At 44.0% G+C, this 22,279-nt stretch overlaps 1 protein-coding gene across 3 annotated transcripts in view; it reads right to left on the minus strand.

Annotated features, from left to right (window-relative positions):
- CFAP65 (cilia and flagella associated protein 65) overlaps positions 1-22,279 on the minus strand; it is a 58,210-nt gene that overhangs the window by 27,638 nt on the left and 8,293 nt on the right. For all 3 annotated transcript variants that reach the window (XM_060261285.1, XM_060261286.1, XM_060261284.1), the window contains exons 3-12: positions 20,482-20,584; positions 19,490-19,656; positions 17,341-17,537; positions 13,697-13,842; positions 10,685-10,907; positions 8,629-8,891; positions 7,750-7,950; positions 6,723-7,085; positions 4,781-4,918; positions 1,388-1,633 (exon numbers count right to left, since the gene is read on the minus strand). In XM_060261285.1, coding sequence (XP_060117268.1) covers positions 1,388-1,633; positions 4,781-4,918; positions 6,723-7,085; positions 7,750-7,950; positions 8,629-8,891; positions 10,685-10,907; positions 13,697-13,842; positions 17,341-17,537; positions 19,490-19,656; positions 20,482-20,584 — 2,047 coding nt within the window. The remainder of the gene's footprint in view (positions 1-1,387; positions 1,634-4,780; positions 4,919-6,722; positions 7,086-7,749; positions 7,951-8,628; positions 8,892-10,684; positions 10,908-13,696; positions 13,843-17,340; positions 17,538-19,489; positions 19,657-20,481; positions 20,585-22,279) is intronic.

The following is a 22,279-nucleotide window of genomic DNA, read 5'->3' on the forward strand; positions in this document are numbered from 1 at the left end:
AACATCAAAAGTAATCTTTAGCCAACATGCTTCCAACCATGGTGCTTCCACGAGGTAAAACTGAGCTGAACTCTAGGATAGCAAACACAGACCTGAAATAGCTAGGACCGACATAAGAATGCATAGAACCAAAATTACCGAGATAAATTAATAACAGGGTGGATCCAACCAGCTTTTTTTCAACCATCCGACCATTTCCATGTGGGAACACTCATCTAGCTTGTTTAAAAAATATGAGGCAAAGAACAGCTGCTTAAACTGATGATGCATGAGAAAACTTTATCCTACACTGTGGCTCAAAAGGGGGGAGGGGGTTATGTGCAGGAGAAGGTAGCAGCGTCCACACCTTCTGACCTGGCTACCATACAGTGAGAAATGGCTTAGAGATTGAGCATGGGGTTTGGATACGGAATGTGGGAACAAGTAGAGGCAGAAATACTATAGTGACACACACTTCTTGAATTTGATTAGACCAATATTTGATTAGAGGCAATATGATGGGTGGAGCCACTGTGCTTGTAGCTATATATTGTAAACATGGAAGTCTAAGGGCTCCACAGAACTATGCACTATTAACACTACACCTTTGCTCAGAAGCACCAGAAACTCAAGGTATTCGTTCCACAGCAGTGCCCTTATATTTTATACACCCTTTTTTGATTGGTTCGTTTTGATTCCCTTTTAATTCATTCTTTGACGTTTGTGCTCACTCCCTCTCTAATACTGGAAGGCTCACCTAATCCTGCTCTCATTTTTAATGGGGCAAAGAGCAACACAGCTCTCCATAAATTATATGTTAGGTGTACAGCGTACCAGGCGTCGGATTCAGTGGGAGCTCATAGGAGCACAGCTCCTGAACCTTTCTGAGAGTTCCACCTCCTCCTTCTGAGAGTTCCTCCTCCTTCTGAGAGTTCCACCTCCTCCTTCTGAGAGTTCCACCTCCTCATCCATTGAATAGTAGGTGCAGCTGCAGAACAACCCCTGCATGAGCTCCACCACCTATTTTTCTACAAAATGACCCCTGCAGCATACTATTGCCTTATGGGAGCATTGCATGATAGTTAGAATGTGACTGTTTTATATTTCTAATCCATCTTTCACCCAAAATGGGTCTTTGGAGCAAATCACTAAAAAGTCAGGCAGACATATATCTGTTTAAAACAAGCTAGACTTTTAAAAAAAAATCAATTACATCTGGTGATCAAAACATCTAGCCAAGAGATCACGTAACAAAGCAGATAAATTCAGAGAGAGCAGACAGCTAATACCGGTATACCTTTCCCCCTTCATATTCTGCCTAGCTTCTTTGCAAAGCTCTTCAAGGTTTGTGTTAACTATCAAAGAAGAAAATGATGTGTTGGTAATCCAGTGAGCGAATTTGACCCACCTTTGTGAATGATGGAGAAAAGTTGAGATGCAGGGACAAGGTATGCTGCTGTACAGAGGTTTCCTGAGGACAGGTTGAGAGGAGGAGGATCTGGTGAGCTCCAGGTGCAATCAACCCAAAGTGAGGCTTGATCAGAATGGAAGGGCACTTCTCCAGGCTCATGTGGAAGCTTATGGCAGTGGTGCCTGTGTTGCAGAGCAGCATGCTGCAATATGTGGTGGTGTTCTGGCATACTGGAGGAAAGACCTAGAAGCAGAAAGGGACTTGGACTGAAAGAGTAGCCATCCGTATTAGCCTTGGTGATATGATTTATGAGAACTGTAACTCCTAAAAATACAAACAAAACACTATCATCAAGCTTACTATAAAGGGCCAGCTCTTTTAATTGGATAATCTTACTCTTATTGTTGTGTATGCTGATTAATGTTATATAAGGATCGTGTTCCTGCCTGGCTCATTGGAGCCTGTAGGACGAAGCTTGGGGACTCAGGAATGATGGGCAGGAGGATCCAAATCCCTGTTGCCCTGCTCCAATCACAGGCCTCCTGCTGGTTTGAATGATCCAGTGGCGTCTTAGCACAGGAACCTTGAAGTGTATATACCGGCGTATAAGATGACTTTTTTGCCCTAAAAAACATGCCTCCAAGTGGCGGGGTCGTCTTATACGCCGGGTGCACTTCAGTTGGGATAGACATAGCTGCCCATAGTGGCCTCCCGATGCCCGCCCACCTCATTCTACATACCGTCCAGTATCGTGCGGTATCCAGCACAGCCGCGGCGGGTCATCAGCGTGGCTGCGGCGAGCATCAGCAGCGAGACAGGGGTGCCAGCCTTTTCGGCGCGACCGGCCTGTTCTGCTCGGCGGGAAGCAGCGGCGCTCTGGCCCGCCCCTTGTCTATGCAGAGCTCGCACTTGCGCACTAGTGCCGGTCACAGGGAGATGCAGGGGCGGGCCGGAGGCGCTGCGGTCGCACTGCGGCCGTACAATGCTGACAATGACAGGTACTGTATATAACAAACTCTATATTTTGAGTGGAAATGTTGGGGAGTCGTCTTATACGCCAGCAAATACGGTAGTTGGCTCTGTTGACCCCGTTAAGCAGTCTTCTTTAGTTACTGGTTACCATACTTTAACTCAATAAAGAGCTATGATCACTGCAACCTCACCTCCAATATGCATTGAACCCACTATATTATACTTATCCTGTCCCTCCTCCAAGCAGTCCAGAGTGGTAGATACAGCTCTCCCTTCCCCATTTTATCATTACAACAACCCTAGGAGATAGGTTAGGCTGAGAGATAGTACCAGTATGACTGGCTCAAAATCACAGCAGAGCAGGGATATTAACTCAAGCCTCCTTGTCCAACCACCACTTTACTATATTGGCTCCCTTTTGTAGACAGAAACAGACCCAAAATTAAAAGGCCAAGCATGTACTGGTACCCACTGATTACATCCCCAGGTCGTTTATAGTCTACACCCATGTGAGAGGTAATTATGAGAGGAATGAGTGATTCAGGGGCTACAGATTTTATTTATTTAAACCATTTATTTTCACCCTTCCATCCTACGTAGGCAGTTTACCACAAAAGTCAGCAAAACAGTACAAACACAGTCATCATCAATAGAAGACACAGTGGTCACCAGCAGACAAAGCAAATCAGAGAAGAAAAAACAATGGTTCACTGGGGAAAAAAAGTATATTATGTTCCACTCAAAGACCCCTACACGTTTTGCATGCTGCTTTGTCAGGCGATCTGTAAAGCAGCCTTTCTCTCAGGACATTCTCACTGTAACATGCTGCTTATTTTTCTCTGCTTTGACTCTAAATTGGTATGCCCCCCCCCTTTTTACACTCAACAGAAAAAGCAACCGTAAAATACATTTCAGCATTCGCAAAGTACTTCACCGTTCAATAAAACTGCTCAATTCTGCTCAAAAGCAACTGTAAAATATATTTCAGCATTAGCAAAGTAATTCACCATTCAGTAAAACTGCTCAGTTCTTTCACCCTGGAAGAATGACAATTCAAAATTAGAGAAACAAGAAGTCCCTATAATTCAAAGTGTCCCTTAAAAAGGGTTGTTTTTAACAGCCATTGAACATTTTGCAGAGAAGGAACCACGTGTACCTTTCTTTAGGAGCACATTTCACATTCATAGCACTGCTACCCACAAGGTCCTCTCTTCTGTGGCTGCCCATCACCTGTCTAATGACAGGGGCACCTAGAGAAGAACCTCACAAGATTACCTTATGTCTGGATAGCACTATAGGGAAGATGACCCTTCCCATGTGCTGTTCCCAGATGCTTTAGAGCTTTAAAGGACATCATCAGCACCTAGAACTGGGCAAGTGGTGGTTCAGTGGAAGAGCATCTGCTTGGGAAGCAGAAGGTCCCAGTTCAATCCCCGGCATCTCCAAAAAAGGGTCCAGGCAAGTAGGCGTGAAAATCCTCAGCTTGAGACCCTGGAGAGCCGCTGCCAGTCTGAGAAGACAATACTGACTTTGTTGGACTGAGGGGGGTCTGATTCAGTAGAAGGCAGCTTCATATGTTCTTCATATAACTGACAATCTGGTCAAATTAAACAAAATAAAAGAAACATGCTCCTGTTGATTTGCCCCAATCAACAACTTTATTTTAAAGCTGCCGTAATTTTTGAACACTCTTCAAAGGCAGCTCTGTGTGAAATATTTTACGGTAGTTGTCTGGCCACTGAGTTCACACCCAGCCTTGGACACTTCCTTGCTGGAAGACATTTACAAAATCTGCCTCCCATCTGCACAACAGAAATATTAACAAGCCTGGCCCGCATTATTCCAAGAAGTAACAAAATAGGGATCTCACAGAATCAAACACACTTACAAAACTATGGTGCATGTTATCCATATGAAACTGTAACTGGGCCTCTACTGACCTCTGCTGTCCTCAAGCTGGATAAGACACCAGCCAAGAAATGCTAACTCAGAACCTCAGGCTGGATTTCTCTAAAGTAAATGAGGAAAGAGCAAAAAAACAAATAACAAAACCCACTCTCCTTCCAATAGAGAACTGCACAAAGCAAACCTTTGGGTACATGTGCAAGTTTGCAGAAGTGGGAGGAAACCCAGTGTGGTCAAATGGATAAAAAGATTGCTTTTAACTCGGTATAACTTAGTTAATAACTGTGCCCAGTCTATGCCAACAGATGTCCTTGAACACAAGATTTTTCAGAATAATTATCTTTTTTTGTTAAGTGGAACCAGAGATTAATTTATCAGGACAGTGCCTGAAATAGAAGCCTGTAGCACTTCTCCAAGAAAGAAATGGAAATTAATGATGAATTCCTTCCACTCTGCAAATAGGAGATGGGCTACAAATAAACCACCCCAAGGAACAAAAGCCACTTTGCTCACCTTGTAGGATTCCAAAGTATACTGTGGGATAAAGTGCTGTCGCCCAGGTTCAAAAGTATGTCCACGCAAACGGACGGTGAAGCTCCACGACGGGCATATGGTGGTGGGCTCTTCAATATTGTTGTAGTTCCGTAACACCTACCAGCAACAAGAGATGGGGGTAAGGCAAAACCCGTTGACTTAAAAGGACACCACAGCAAGGTTTCATCCATTATATATCCAGTCCGAATTTTAGTTATATTTATTTCTGGAAAATTTACATTTCTCCCTGCAGCTATAGGCTTTCAATAGAAAAGGAAGATAACTGTCCTTCAATAGAAATCCCAGGTTGATTGCTAGCTCCATTTTTAAACTTGTCCTTTTCTCAGTGGGCATAGCAACACTTACACACAGTGTCCCTGACAGTCAGTCCCTCAGACCAAGCTGCGAACAATCTTTTTCTTGACACCTTCATAACATAATAAAAGTCTTTTCGCCTTGGCAAAATTGAGCAACCTGATTGGTTGAGACTGGGTGGAACTGTGGTGCATCAACCTTTGGCCCATCAAACTATCAGTCAAGAGTACTTGAGCGCCATTGGTTGAATCCACTCCTCTCTCCCGCCCAAGTGGCTGTTACTAGCCAGCAAAGCTGATTCTGTCAGTAAAAGGCAACCAACCTTAGTTCTGGCGGTTACTGAGTCTCCCTACTCTCCCATTGGCTGAGCTGTCTATTGCACCAATTCACAGAGGAGAGAAAGAAACCCTTCCCTCTATTGGATCAGGGAGAAAGGAGGAGGGAAACAGCCAGAGAAAGGCTTCCCTTGATTGACTAAGAACTCTTCTCCATCCTCCCCTGGAAAGGGGGAAGAAGGGCATCCTGTGCTTAAGACCAACAACATTATCAGAGAAGATTGCAAATTTATACCCTGCCCTTCTCTCTGAATCAGAGACTCAGAGCAGCTTACTATCTCCTATATCTTCTCCCCCCACAACAGACACCCTGTGAGATGGGTGCGGCTGAGAGGGCTCTCACAGCAGCTGCCCCTTCAAGGACAACTCCTGTGAGAGCTATGGCTAACCCAAGGCTATTCCAGCAGCTGTAAATGGAGGAGTGGGGAATCAAACTCAGTTCTCCCAGATAAGTCCGCACACTTAACCACTGCACCAAACTGTACTGAGACAGAGACAGACTGTTGGTCTGGAAAGGTATCACTAAAGGCCTCTGAGGCAGAACTTATTGCAGCCAATCCTAACTATGGCTGCCAGTTTCAGGTTGGTGGGAAATTCCTGGAGATTCTGTGGTGTTGTTTGAGGAGGGCATAGGGGTTAGGGCTTCAGAGTGAGGTCCGCCAGACACAGGTTCCTGCTGTGGAAGCTGACTGTGTGATTTTGGACCAGTCACAGACTTCCAACCTAACCTACCTCACAGGGTTTTTGCTCAGATCAAAGGGGGGAGAAGAGAATGATGTAAGCTGCTTTCGTCCCCCCCACCACTGTGGAGAAAGACTGTTCTTTTCCTATGTAGAGGCTGCAGGGAGGGGACAGGCGATAGAAAGTTGAAGTCAGGAGGCAGATAAAGGGAAGAATATAAGGTTGCCAACTCCAAGTTAGGAAATTCCTGGAGATTTAAGAGGTGGGGCCTGTGGAGAGGTAGGACTTCAGACAGGTACAATGCCATTTCCTCCTAGGAAACCACTGTTGCCAATCTCCAGGTGAGAGCTGGAGATCACTCAGAATTACAACTGCTCTCCAAATGGCAGAGATCAGCTCCCCTTGAGGTGGGATGGGGGGGATGAATGCCTTCACTTGGGTGGGAAGACACTAAGGGGGGACACTCACCCAAAGCCTCTTTCTAGATCCCGTTGTATTTTTCTCTATAACAGATTTTATTCGTAGTCAGTTATAAAGATCAAGTTGGAATTTCTATGCTATAAATGCCTTAAACATAGATTCCTACCCACCTTGTAGAAGGCAAACCCTTCTAGTTCTGCTGCATACAAAGAGTTGAGCTGAGGAGGCTGAAAAGTGACAAAAAAAGCCATAGATTTAAGAGGTGGGATGTCACAACTATCTGGAGCCACCTGGAAAGGACTCTCTGGCTTGTTTGTCCATTTGACAGTGATCTTTCCTTTCGTGCAATTAGTCAGGCAGAGAGGAAGTGGCTGTATATTTTGAAGCTCTATGCAGCAGCCAAAATCAAACTCATTGGTGCTCAGGCTGACATGAGGAGGAAACACAGTGAGGTCACTGTTTACTCCATCGTGGAAGTATTCAACCATGGGCTCAAGAGAAGGATATTCCTCAGGTGCCTTGTCCTCCAGCATCTAGAAACAAAGAAGAGATATCTCTGACTAAAGTGAAGATATACTGAAGATAGCTGACCAGTCAGAATGGATGGGAGTCCGTGTGATCCTGACAAGTTTATCCGGCTTCTTTAGTAGAAAGTAAGAAATGAATGATGCCCATTCACAAGAAAAGCCAGATCCCTACAGCATTTCAACTTTCTTTTTTTTGTGTGTGATTTTACAAGGATAAAGGCCCACAAAGGATAAGAGGTTAAGTTTAAAGCTCCACATTGTTTAGCAGCTTCACAGTATACTCAGAGTAATCACATAGCTATCATACATATCATATTAGGGGAGGGATGGTGGCTCAGTGGTAGAGCATCTGCTTGGGAAGCAGAAGGTCCCAGGTTCAATCCCTGGCATCTCCAAAAAAGGGTCCAGGCAAATAGGTGTGAAAAACCTCAGCTTGAGACCCTGGAGAGCCGCTGCCAGTCTGAGAAGGCAATACTGACTTTGATGGACCAAAGGTCTGATTCAGTATAAGGTAGCTTCATACGTTCATACAATCGCAAAAAAAATCAAGAGCAATTTGGGCCTCACCATGGGCACATCCATGGGGCACCAAGAGAGTACTCCTATTGGACATCCATAGCCATGGGAGCAGAACAGGGTAATCTTGGCCCCACCAACAGATGTGTTTTACCTCTGGAGGAAGTGTGAGGGCTCCATTTTGATCCAGCAGCAACTTGCCTTCCCTCAGCATGGTACCCAGGACATCTGGTGGGTAAAAGGTCAGTCCTCGGGCCATATGTGTCCTATACCTTATAAGGTCCTTCAGTTTTAGAATTTCTGGTTTCATTGTGTCTGAGTGGCACGTCCCAAACAAATCCAGGAACAATGGGTCCTAAGAGGCACCAGAAATACAAAGAAGGATCAACCAACTTTGCCTGCACTCTAGTCAAGGCTATAGCTCTGTCACTCTTCTTTCATAGAATCACAAAATCAGAGTTCGATGGTACCTCCAGGGTCATCTAGTCCAACCTCCTGCACAATGCAGGAAACTCACATATACTGCCCCCCCCTAAATTCACAGGATCCGCATTGCTGTCAGATGGCCATCCAACCTCTGTTTAAAAACCTCCAAAGGAGGAGAGCCCACCACCTCCCGAGGAAGCCTGTTCCACTGAGGAACACACGGAAAAGCAGCCCTTGCGTAGCATTAAAAGGGCTAATCATTGCTCACTTATTCTAATTCTCATCTTAATTCTCATTTCATATATTTCTACTCACAGGACAGCCAAGAGCTATGGGAGGAGGGGGAGGGTGCAACAGAGCGGGGCTCAAAGACTAAATACAACCTGCAGAGATGTAAAGCTTGCAGCTCAGATCAAAATAAGTGCTTTTGTCAAGCTGACACACCATGTAAAAGAAAGCATTAAGACAGCAGAAACTATTCTGTGTAGGCATAGCAGCCAGTCAAAAAGACATGATCCTGTTCTCCTGCTGAAACACCACATCTTTGACATGGGGAAACACAACCAAGAGCAACACTTCAGTGGGAGACAGAACCCAGTACTCTTACCTGGTGATGTACAAGGCAAACCACTCTTCGGTAATAAATCATTGGATAGGTGGGCTGGAAGGTCACCTTCAGTGTAATAGTGGACATCCCAGACAAAATTCCACATGGGTGGTCAAAATAAAAGATACTCTGTTTACAGTCAATGTCAAATTGATAATAGGCTGGGACATCAGAAGTATTGGTGATGTTTAAGGGCCGAGTTAAGCTCTCCCCTAGGTTAATGCAGTCAAAGTAGACAAAAGGATGAAGAGAAACTCCAGGACCTGTAATGACAAACAAGGCAATTTTCACACTGTGTCTCTCAGACTAGTCCACTCACATTAGACCTCTGACGCTGAGCAGTCTTGCCTAGTACTTGGATGGGAGACCTCCAAGGAATGCCAGGGTCCTGACACAGAGGCGGGCAATGGCAAACCACCTCTGAATGCCTCTTGCTTTGAACACCCTACACGGTCACCATAAATTAGCTGTGACTCGATGTCAAAAAACCCCCAACAAAACGCATGTTGCTACTGACACTGGGGAAATGATGTGTTCGTATACCAGTGGTTCCTGTCTTTTTCTTACTCTGAATTTGGTTATTAAAAGTGTAGCTGTAAAAGAGGAGGAGGAAGGGATTGGATTTATACCCCGCCCTTCACTCAGGCGCTGATTCTGTACTAACCGTGCTCTGCATCAGGCTTCCATTTCTCTCCGGAGCAAGCTAGCGATTTCACACCAGCTGCTCCACGCCACCATTTTGCATGAGGAAAACCCGCGATTTGCTGTGCACAGGTTTTTTTTTTTCAGGTTCACACTGCGGCGTGGCAAATTGCGGGTTTTCCCCACGCAAAATGATGGCACGGAGCAGCTGGTGTGAAATCGCTAGCTTGCTCCGGAGAGAAATGGAAGCCTGGCATGGAGCAAGGTTACTGTGGAATCAGCCAGAGTCTCAGAGTGGCTTACAATCTCTTTTCCCCTCCCCTCCCCACAACAAGACACCCTGTGAAGCAGATGGAACTCTTGAGAGCAGCTCTGAGAAAACTTGGGGCTGATCCAAGGTCACAACAGCAGCTGCATTTGGAAGAGTGAGGAATCAAACCTGGCTCTCCCAGATTGAAGTCCATGCTCTTAACCACTATACCAAACTGCAGTACGGACAGCATAGTCCCATACTGCTGCCTGACAAAGGATACAAGATTGGATACAACATTTGACTTCAGAAGTCATTTTTAGCAACCAGACCCTCTTCCAAAGAAGTTGCTTAGTTTTTACCACTCCTTGTGTCCCTGAGTTGAAGATGTGGTCTGAGCCCACAAGGGATAACAATCTTGGTGATTGCTCTTGATCGCCTGTTTCCTTGGGTATTCAGCAGTATTCCCAGATATTGCTACAGACACATTCTCATTCATACAATATCAAAGACACAGCATCCCTCCCACCGACTAGTGAGAGGAAAGGTCAGCTTTCTTCTGCAAAGAGTGCAAAATTTTGTTTATTGATGGAAGCGGATACTAGAAATGGGCTACAATGCCATAAATCGTAGGAAGTGACCTGCGCATGGCTTTTTTTTGTAGCAGGAACTCCTTTGCATATTAGGCCACACAGCCCTGATGCAGCCAATCCTCCAAGAGCTTACAGGACTCTTCTTACAGGGCCAACTGTAAGCTCCTGGAGGATTGGCTACATCATGGGGGTGTGGCCTAATATGCAAAGGGAGCTCCTGCTAAAAAAAAAAAGCCCTGCCTACAGGCATGCCAGCAGCAGTAAAATGTTGAAAATCACAGTAGTAGAAAACAGTATGAGAATCCAAACAATATGGTTTGTAGTTGTAATTTACTATATTCCTTGGCGAATTAAAAAGACCTATTAATAATTAACTGTGGAATACATGTAGCACCTACACATGGTTGAACTTTCCATGCAAACGTTCATATACATCCCCTGACTATACTCCAGTACTCAGAAAGATTCTGCGAACTACCTCTCCAGGAATCAGCAGAAACAAGAGAGAAATGCCTGCATGTATATTTTTGATTCAGCATGGAGAATCAAAAGCGTTCTCAGTGCCTTGTACCTTTGCATGATCCTGTCAGCTTCAGCACAGAATGTGTCACATTCCCAGCAGGTGCAACAGTGAAATAATCCACACTGTTCATGTCCACAATCCTCGGGTTAAAACGAAAGGGGACGAGAAACTTCCCACCAGCCGAAACAACGGCTTGGGTGACATCGCAAAAGAAGTCACAGTCACGAAGCATTAATTCTTTTGATCTTTCAATCCGGAATGGAGCATTAACCTGCCAAGAAAAAAAAACAGTTACATCCTTCTCTTTAAGAAGTGAAAAGCCTGCCCTGCATCTGATAGCTTAGGTCAGCAGAATCTGAGCCAAAGGAACATTTGGGAGATTCCCATGCAAGCCACTCATATTCCCTTTGGCTAAGTAGTGGAAATGCACCAGGAGACAATCAGAACAGTATTCTCCATTCCATCCTGAGGTACTGTATTGGATGAACAAGGACACCAAATAAAGTTTTATGTATTCCTGTGCAAAATAAATCAACTGCAACTTGACAGCATTTTACACATATATACACATGCATGCATGCACACGCACATAAACACAAACAAAAAAAACCTGGGGGAAACTGAAATATATGCAATACTTTATTTTTTATCAGATCTAAATTTACTTTATTACTTAAACACTATAAAAGGCACACAAAACTGTACTATTTAGCATGCATCCAACTAAAGAGTGCTGCAGAATGCTTTTGCACATGTTTTTGCTACCATAAAAGCATGGAAATTTGAAAACTGGAAATACATTTCATAGTAAACAAAAGAGAGTTATTTGGACACAAACTCGCATCTCAAGAGAACTACTAGTATTATGGAATACAGAACTTTATAGCACCGAACACTTTAAAATACTGAACTTTTTCTGGGCCTTCGCATATCTAGCCCTATGTCAGGCAATATTGCAAAGACATCAAAGACTGTTGCTCACTGTTGCTTGCTTTCCTGAGGTTGAAACAGTTGCAGGACAGGGGAAATGAAAGCAGGCTATCATCCATGGCTATCAACACTTTTCAGTGATGGATTGCTAGGCCCAACTAATGCTTAGCATGGCAGTCTGATATAAATCCAAACAAGTCTCATGATGCACTAATCTCTAATGTTCAGTGGCACATCTCAGGAGCTATTCCACAAATGAACCGTGCTTACCTCAATTTCCACGGAAATCAAGAATGAAAGGCACTAAGTTATATGAAATAATGTCAGCAGGAAGCAAACTGGGAAATTGTTCAGCCTAATTTGGTAAAACTGATTTAATGAAAGGTGGAAGGAAGAGACAACAGAGTCAAAGCAGAGCACATCCCAGAACTTGTTGGACATAGTATAGGGCTTACCATGGAAATACACCCAACTTTTGCAACTTTTGCAATCTGGCAATTTTGTAATCTTTTGCAACCTGGCAAATACAATTATTATAAACATGTGCCTTGAAGACCAAAGGTCCACCAAGTAACCACTACTTACTTTCTAGCAAGCTACCTAACACGTGTTGATTGATGAAATATTGTGACAAAGAAGAGGAGATTGGATTTATATCCCAGCCTTCACTACCCGGAAGAGTCTCAAAGCAGCTTATTATTTCCTTTCCCTTCCCCTCCCCACAAAAGAGAGCCAGTTTGGTGTAGTGGTTAAGTGTGCGGACTCTTATCTGGGAGAACCAGGTTTGATTCCCCACTCCTCCACTTGCACCTGCTAGCATGGCCTTGGGTCAGCCATAGCTCTGGCAGAGGTTGTCCTTGAAAGGGCAGCTGCTGTGAGAGCCCTCTCCAGCCCCACCCACCTCACAAGGTGTCTGTTGTGGGGGAGGAAGGTAAAGGAGATTGTGAGACGCTCTGAGACTCTTCGGAGTGGAGGGCGGGATATAACTCCAATATCTTCTTCTTCAATCTTCAAAAGACACCCTGTGAGGTAGGTGGGGCTGAGAGAGCTCTTTCAAGAACCGTTCTTGAGAAAGCAAAGAATGCTAGACTAAACTCAGAATCACCTGACACGGATTCATTATGTCTTAACTGGAAATGCATCCTGAGAGTGCATTCTTGCTTTGTAAATTTGAAACGTATTGATGGATCATGGGTAGTTTACTAAAAGAAAAATGACGCAATGCAACACTGAAGTCATCTCACCCATGAATTATAGCATGAGTACACTCCCTAACTTGCTACTCTGAAAAAAAAAATGGCTGAGTCCACTATAGTAGGTTTTGAGACTCAACAGCACAAAGGCAAATGTTCAGTGCATCACTCCAGGAACTCATTTGCATATTATGCCACATCCCCTGCCACCAAGCCAGCTGGAACGGCGTTCCTGCACATTCCTGCTCAAAAAAAGCCCTGCATCACTCTCTGAAATTTGGTCGAGAGAATTACGGGATAGTATCTAGAATAAGGACGACACTGTGTGGCTTCAAAAATAAGCTCTCAAAATGATTATGGTAATTGGCCTTGAGTTGGTTATGGAAATGCCCTGTACAAATAATGTAGAGCCTTGTGAGGCAATCTGGATGAATCCTTCATCATATACCATATGCCCAACGTCTAATTTTTCAGCATATGTCAAGATTTTACCACACTACTACCATAAAATTATTGGAATCTTCTGTGTAAAATATTAGTATGCTGTATGTACAGATGAAAAGAGCCCCGTGGCGCAGAGTGGTAAAGCTACAGTACTGCAGTTGGAGCCCTCTGCTCACGACCTGAGTTCGATCCCAGCTGGTTCAGGTAGCCGGTTCCAGGTTTCCATCTGAGGTCGGTAAAATGAATACCCAAATTGCTGGGGGGAAAGTGTAGATGACTGGGGAAGGCAATGGCAAACCACCCCGTACAAAGTCTGCTGTGAAAACATGAAAAGCAATGTCACCCCAGAGTCAAAAACGACTGGTGCTTGCACAGGGGACTACCTTTACTATTTTTATGTACAGATGAAACACAACTTGGACATGTACTCTTGAATATGTGATTATGCATGTGAATAATCTCCCGGTCAAATTCAGTAATAATATTCCTGTACCACAGACATATTGCAGATCTCCACATATCTTTCCACAGTGCTACCAACAGCAACAGAGCCAAAGCAGAGCACATCCCGGAAATGTCTATGCCCAGCTTCTTCGCATGAGTCTCCTAGCACATTCACCAGCAGATGGGGATATTTTGCTGCAAAAAAAAAAGATAAATGTTAAAAAAAAAACCCAAGACTATTGGAGTTTTCTATGCTGAAAGCATGTGGAAATTCAGGCGGCATCAAAGAGTGGGTGACCAAGACGTGGGTCAACACCCTGAATAATGAGAGTCATCTTAAATTGGAAAAGCCAGACGTCCAAAGCGAAACACCGACTACAGACACGGACCAGCCATATCCAGGCAACTTGTGATGGAAAGGGCCACAAGTCACTGCTAATTTATAGCAACGCCATACGGTTTTCAGGACATAAGCACAGCTGGTTTACCGCTGCCTATCTCTGTGTAGTAACCCTGAACTCCCTTGATGGTCTCCCATCCAAGCACTAACCAGGGCCCACCCTGCTTAGCTTCCAAGGTCTGATGGGCTAGATTTCCTAGTACGTCTTACCAATTGCAGCGTAATTGATCCATGCGTGTTACTAATTGTAACGTACACAAACTGGGGGTCTGTCTACGTATGGGACTGATTAAAATGCAACACATCCTCTCCTCCTGACTTCTCATTGTCCTGAGGATAAAAGTAAAGCAACTCTTTGCCCCTCTGTAACATTTGCTGTGTTCCTAGGTTCCTGCTATGCCTGTCTTTGCGTTTGCAAAAAATAAATATCTGTCTCTCTACCACCTCTGTAACTCCATCTGTTCCCTCAAAGGTATAAGTAAAAAAATTACCTTTTTATCTCTTTGTGATAGCACCTGCTTTTCTGGGAATGCTAAATGTCAATCTGCCTGTTACGCCTTCCTGCCTGTATTCCTTACAGCTCCAAATGTAAGTCACTGCCCACTGCATAACACCTCTCTTTGCCTATTGTGTAGTCTACTTTCTTCTGTCTCCGTCCTGTATAATCTTGTCCAGTTTCTGGGGATACTAAACGTTTTTGTTTTCCCATTCTGCCATGTAAGAATGCCTTATAGACGTTGCCATGATCCTAGTGCAGCCTACAAGCTCCAGGGAAGCCTGTATTAGACAATCAACCAGGCCTACATCTCCCAGGATCCCCTCTGTCCCTCTGATTGGGTGGGCAGAAATTTTGGAGGGAAAACTTGCCCAGTGGAGACCAACGGTGTGGGACTTGGAAGGAAACAATAAAAGGACTAGCTAAAGTGGGGGAAGTGTTCTCTCTGGAAAGGCTGAACTGGAGAGAGGCTGCAGCAGGAGGGTTTCCTCATCCAAAGAGGGGTGAGTTGGTTTGAAATCAGAAGGCGGAAACACATCAGAGCTTTTATTTGCTTTGTACCACCTTTACTGGTTTTTCCTTTTTCACTGTTGCATAAATAATTAAAACCCACCTGTTTGTTCTTGGGCACTTACAATAATAGCATCATAGAGTTGGAAGGGACCTTTAGGGTCATCTAGTCCAACCCCCCGCACAATGCAGGAAACTCACAAATACCTCCCTTTAAATTCACAGGATCTTCATTGCTGTCAGATGGCCATTTATTTATTTAAGATTTATATTTAAGATTTAAGATTTATTTAAGATTTATATCCCGCCCTTCCCACAAGTGGCTCAGGGCTCTAGCTTCTGTTTAAAAACCTCTAAGGAAGGTGAACCCACCACCTCCTGAAGAAGCCTGTTCCACTGAGGAACCGCTCTAACAGTCAGGAAGTTCTTCCTATTGTTGAGCCGGAAAGTCTTTTGATTTAATTTCAACCCACTGATTCTGGTCCTACCTTTTGGGGCCACAGAAAACAATCCCACACCATCTTCTATATGACAGCCCTTTAAGTGCTTGAAGATGGTGACCATATCACCTCTCAGCTGCCTCCTCTCCAAGCTAAACATGCCCAGCTTCTTCAATCTTTCTTCAGAGGACTTGGTCTCTAAACCCCTCACCATCTTCGTTGCCCTCTTCTGGACCTGTTCCAGTTTGTTTATATCCTTCTTAAAATGTGGTGCCCATAACTGAACACAATACTCCAGGTGAGGTCTTACCAAAGCAGAGTAATGTGATACCATCACTTCACGTGATCTGGACACTATACTTCTGTTGATACAGTCCAAAACTGCTTTTGCCTTTTTAGCCACCACATCGCTGTTGACTCATGTTCAGCGTATGGTCCACTAAAACCCCTAGATCCTTTTCGCACATACTGCTGCTAAGACAAGTCTCCCCCATCCTATAGCCATGCATTGGATTTTTCCTACCTGAATGCAGAACTTTACATTTATCCCTGTTAAGATTCATTTTATTGGTTTTAGCCCAGTTTTCCAGCCTGTCAAGATCATCCTGTGTCCTGTTTCTGTCTTCTACTGTATTTGCAATCCCTCCCAATTTAATATCATCTGCAAATTTAATAAGCGTTCCCGCTATTCCTCCATCCAAATAATTTATAAAGATGTTGAACAAAACAAGTCCCAAGACAGATCCTTGAGGCATTCCACTTGTCACTCCTCTCCAAGAGGATGAGGAACCATCCACAAGCACTCTTTGGGTGCAATCTGTCAACCAGTTACAGATCCACCCAACGGTAACAGGATTCAAACCACGCTTTACCAACTTGTTAACAAGGATAGTATGTGGAATAAATCAATTATTGTTATACTGCTTGGGTCCTCATACCTGTTTGGTGATGGAGGAAGGAATTTTCTAAGAAGTAAGTCAGAGGGGTTGGGGGGGGTGCTCTGGACCCTCTCAGACAGACCCATACGCGAGTGGTGGCAGCCTATAGAGGCCCTCCCTGATCCCCTGCTTGTGACAGAAGTACAGACTCCTGTCCGTGTGCCACACAGCAGGGCCTTCTACTGGCTGCCACCACTCTGCTAAGGGTCTGTATGGAGGGCCCAGAGCACCCAACCACCCTTGTCTTCCTTATTAATAAATACCTCCTAATTGTGACCAAGGAGACATGAGAACCCAGGCAGTATAACAACAAAAAGAAATTTATTATTAGAGCTCTAAAACAATAAGTGGGTCACAAAGATTTAGTGCTAAAGTGAATATGAAAACACTAAAGGTTGCTGCAAAGAAACAAAAGCCCTGACATATTTAACTAGACAGTCCCTGCTCTAATAACCAATACTCACCCCCTTGGGGAAGGGATCTTTTCCTGCCGCCTCTTCCAGAGAGCCTTCCTTCTCTGTCTGCAACTTCTCTAGACAGAGAACCTTTCTACCTGCAGCTTCTCCAGAAAGGAACACACCCTGTCTGGGTTTGGCCCTGTAATGCTCTCCTCCCAGACCCCCCCCCCCTCTGTGGGCTAGTTTCCCTCCAAAACTTTGGCACCCAATCAGAGGGACAGAGAGGATCCCGGGAAATGTAGGCTTTCCCCCAGTAACTCCTAAGCAGGCTTCTCTGGGGCCTGCAGGCCTCACTAGGCCCAGGATCATGATACCGTGTTTTATGGTAACTGTATAAATAACTTTCTAGATGCTATAGAGTCCAGTTTCTTCTACAAAACTAAGACCCTTTTCTCCCATTTCTCTCGCAACGTGCTGTGTACTCTTGCTTTCAGAGTCTACATATCCTTACCAACAGCTGTTAGTCTCATGGACTTCTGCTCCTGAGTTTCTCCAAAGCTGCATGTTGCTGACACATCATGCACCAGAGCTGCATGAGGTTGAAAGGTCACCTTTATTGGGCACTCTTGACCTGGATCCAACATGCCATGGGAAGGAATGAAGTTGAAAGGTGTTGACACCTCCCAGCTAAAGCATGTATATACATCCCTGGAAGAAACAGAATCATGTTGTAAGCTAAAGGTTCTCCAACATGGAAACTGAGGATGTGAACCAGAAAAGTATGCAGAAATGGGATAACACGGTCTCCTGTTACACATGAAACTACAGGTACTGGAAATGGTACATGTCATGCCATCAGTTTCCTTATCAAAAAGACAATGCAATATATACAGAGAATTCTCCCATGCCTCTGAGCATCTACTCATAGCCCAAAGCAGACTGAACTGATCATTTATTTATCTATTTTTCAAATTTTCATTCTACTTTCCCCAAACGGGCTCAGGGCGGATCACAACAGAGTCAGGGACTCAGTACAATAAATTACAGTAGATTAAAATAACTAAAACACGGAAATTCAGAAGGTAGCATCAATTACAGGGGAAAAAACTATTAAGGCCATGTTGGTGGAGTCAATGGGTGCTTCAGTAGATTGGGAACTAGAGTAGGGAGGTCACCTGAGATGGATGCCCATCACCTCACCTGGAGGAACTGCTCCATTTTACAGGTCCTGCAGAATGATAAGAGGTCCTGCAGGGCCCTGATCTCCAATAGGAGCTGATTCCACCAATCTGGAGTCAGAGCGGAGAAAGCCCTGGCTGAGCCTAGGTGGATGTCCTTTGGGACAGGGGAAACCAGCGGATGTTGATCCAGTGAGTGCAGAGCTCTTTGGGGGACATATAGGGAGAGGCAGTCCTTCAGATATGTCGGTCCGAGGCATGTAAGGCTTTAAAGGTTACTACCAGCACCTTGAAGTGGATCTAGTACTCTACTGGTAGCCAGTATAAGTGGCATAGTACCAGCCAAATACATGATTGCACAGGCGATGCCATCCACAGGCATGCCGCCACATTCCGTACCACCTGGAGTGTCTGGATCAGTCTCAAGAGCAAGCCCCCCCTAGAGTGAGTTACAGTAGTCAAGCCTGGAAGTGATCATTGCATGGGTCACTGTAGCTAGTCACATCTATTTCTCTCAAAACCCAACTATGATAGGCTGATATTTTATACTTAGCATATCCAGACCTCGGATTCAGTGGGAGCTCGAAGGAGCACAGCTCCTGAACCTTTCTGAGAGTTCCTCCTCCTCCTTCTGAGAGTTCCACCTCCTTGTCCATTGAATAGTAGGTGCAGCTGCATAACAATCCCTGGATGAGCTCCACCACCTGTTTTTCTGCAAAACGACCCCTGAGCATATCCCTTGAGTGTTCAAATGCTTTACCTGCAATATCTCTATAAAACTTACAACGATCATGCAAGGAATTCCTGTATTATCCCCATAATGCAGATGAAGGGAGGCTTAAGGCTGCGAGACAATTCATAGCACAGGCCAAGATCTGAATATAGGATTTATTACTTCATAGCTAAGATTCTCACAATGCAATCCTATTCAGGGCCACTCAAAAGCCACTGAAATCAATGGGCTTAAGACCGAAACAACTCTGCGCAATATTGCACAATCGTTCTCCGAGCTCTTCTCCAAGCTACCTTCTTCCTAGGGAAAGAAGATATATTGAAATGGAAGCTTAAAGACCTGTCCACTCTGAAGAGAACAGCAGCGCCTTAAAGACCAACAAAATTTATTCCAGCATATGCTTTCATGAGTCAGAATTTGCTTCTTCATCAGATGTATCTGCTCTGACTCCAAAACACTTATGGAATAAATGTTATTACTCTAAGGTGCCACTGGACTCCCACTTTATTTTACCACTACAGACTAGCAGGGCTACCAATCTGGAATTAAGCTCACTGCAGAAAAATCCCAAAACACTGTTCACAACTTCCGACAGCATCCAGATCAAATGTACTTTCAAGCAATTAAAAGTGTTCTGCGCCTTAACTACTATGCTGAACCTTTCATAGCAATTGTGAATGGAATAGACCAGCAAACGGGTCCTATTACAAATTCAAACATTTTTGAAGACAAAGGACAAGAACACTCACCCATCATTGTGCAGGGTAAACGAAGCCCATGTGCAGTCATAGACAGCACAGGGAGGGAGCTGAATACTGTCTGGGAATAGCAAGCTGAAGCGTGGCAGCTTAGCACACAATGCAACAGAGAATACTCCCTCTGGCTTTTCAAAGAGGATGCTATCTTCATATTCCTTCTACAAAGGAAACAAAGCAAAGAATCAGGCTGAACTACTCCATGGAAAATGCAAAGAACATTCATAGTGCTTCCACGTACATAAACAAAAGCTTCACATTCATGCACCCCAGCAGTAAACAGAGGACTGACTGCACATGAAACCATGCCAGCAGAAAGTTCATTCATTGAAACTCTTTGAAGACCAGCTGAGTAATATTGTTACTTTATCTTTTCTAGAGAGGTTTATGGGGCTGTCATCTAACCTGGACAGTATTGGGAATGCTATATACCAGAGGTGGCCAACGGTAGCTCTCCAGATGTTTTTTTTGCCTACAACTCCCATCAGCCCCAGCCATTGGCCATGCTGGCTGGGGCTGATGGGAGTTGTAGGCAAAAAAAAATCTGAAGAGCTACCGTTGGCCACCCCTGCTATATACTATTGACACTGCACTTCTATTTTGGCTGTACCCAACAAGTTATACCCTCCCTTTTCTAAAACTGGTTTCCATCCTATTGTCTGATGAAGTGGGCTTCTAGCACACGAAAGCTTACATTCTGAATAAAACTTTGTTGGTCTTAAAGGTGCCACTTGACTCCTGTTTGGTTTCCTTCTAGTTAAGGTATAAGGAGAGTCCTAACTTGAGTTTGCACATCTGTGCCACCAAACCAAAAATAATTTTATGAAAAGCAGGGTACACAGTGCCACAGGTTCCAGCTGAGGCAATGCATCACTTTCACATGCCCCCACAGCTCTGTCAGTTCAAAATCCCTCCCTTTATACTATGTTCCTATATACAGCTATATTGGTGATGTTAAATAGGAAGGTAGCACATCCCTTGCATACCTGTTCCAAAGGTCGGAAGACGATAGGCAGAGTTAAAGACATCCCAGGGCTCAGAATAATTGGCTGTGGGAAAACAGTGATGAAGAAATGTGTAGCGGGTGGTCTGGAAAAAAAAGGTATGAAGGGAAATGGACATGGAAGTGATATGCTGAAACAAAAACAGAACAAAAAGCATGGGTATGAAATTTCAGCAAGATGTTCTGTATTACTCATATATGAAACAACCAAATTAACACTGTGAAGCTTATACCACATATTAAGAGAAATTTAATAAATCTAAAAATAATCTTGTTATAGAATATTTAAATTATAAAGAAAACTTAAATTTCTGCGCAACTGAAAGATCTTGGAATACACAAAAGTCAAAGGATGCTAACTTAGTATACAACAGGTCAGACAGTCAGAGGAATCTATTAGAAGTTATGCAAATGCTAGAAGCGTGTGAGGCAAAATCAGGGAGTTGGAATGCTTAATGTTGGAGGAAAATATAGACATTGCGGGCATTTCAGAAACTTGGATGAGGATAATCAGTGGAATATGGTGATCCCTGGATATGAATTACATCAGAAGGATAGGGAGGGAAGGGTTGGAGGTGAGGTGGCTCTGAATGCCAGAGAGGGTATACAGTCCAGTAAGACTGAGATGGTAAGTGAATTAGATTCACTTCTGGAGATGCTATGGGTCAAAATAGTGGACTTAAAAGGAAGCTTAACTCTGAGACTTTAAACCTGTCCACCAGATCAGAAGATAGATGATTGCAAAATGATGAAAGAATTCAAGATAACAGCTAGACAAACAAAAACTGTTGTAATAGGTGATTTTAACTACCCATACATTGATTGGGTCGATATGTGTTCAAGTTGAGAGGAAAAGATTGTGTTTCTAGACATTCTCAATGACTGTGTTATGGAACAGATGGCCACAAAATCGACCAAGGGAGAGGCAATCCTGGAGTTGGTCCTAAGCAATGCCCAGGACCTAGTGAGAGATGTAAAAGTGATTGCACCACTTGGGAAGAGTGAGCATAATGTTGTTGCTGTCACCATTTGTATAAATAGGGAGTTTCTCAAAAAGACCAGCACAACCACTTTTAACTTTAAAAAGGGTGACTTATCAGAGATAATGGGCCATGTGAAGACGAAATTGAAAGAAAAGGTTAAAAGAGCAAAACCATTGGGGAAGCTTGGAGACTATTCAAAACTACAGTCCTAGAGGCTCAGATAAAATATATACTGCAGGATAGGAAAGGCACAAATAGGTATAGGAAAAGGCCTGTATGGAAGCGGTAAAAGGTAAGAAGGATTCCTTTAAGTGCTGGAAAGCTAGTCCAAGTGAGGTTAATAAAAGGGAACACAGGCTGTGGCAAATCAAATGCAGATCTGTGATCAGGCAGGCAAAAAGGGAGTATGAGGAGCATATTGCAAAAAACATTAAGACCAACAGTAAAAAATTCTTCAAATACATTAAATCAGGAAACCAGCCAGGGAAGCAGTGGGGCCCTTGGATGACCAAGGGGTAAAAGAATTACTGAAGGATGATAGGGAAATCGCTGAGAAGCTGAATGCATTTTTTGCCTCCGTCTTCACTGTGGAAGAGGAGCACCACTGATTTTGTAGGGGTGTTGAAAGACCTGAGTCAGATGAGGTGATGAGAGAGGAGGTCCTACAACTGATAGACAATTTAAAAACTGATGTCACCAGGCCCAGATGGCATACATTCAAGAGTTCTGAAAAAACTCAAAGGTGAACTTGTGGATCTCCTGAGAAAAATATGTAATCTTTATTAAATCTTTATTAAA

This window comes from Heteronotia binoei, chromosome 21 (genome assembly GCF_032191835.1).
Source record: "Heteronotia binoei isolate CCM8104 ecotype False Entrance Well chromosome 21, APGP_CSIRO_Hbin_v1, whole genome shotgun sequence".
Taxonomy (NCBI): Eukaryota; Metazoa; Chordata; class Lepidosauria; order Squamata; family Gekkonidae; genus Heteronotia; species Heteronotia binoei.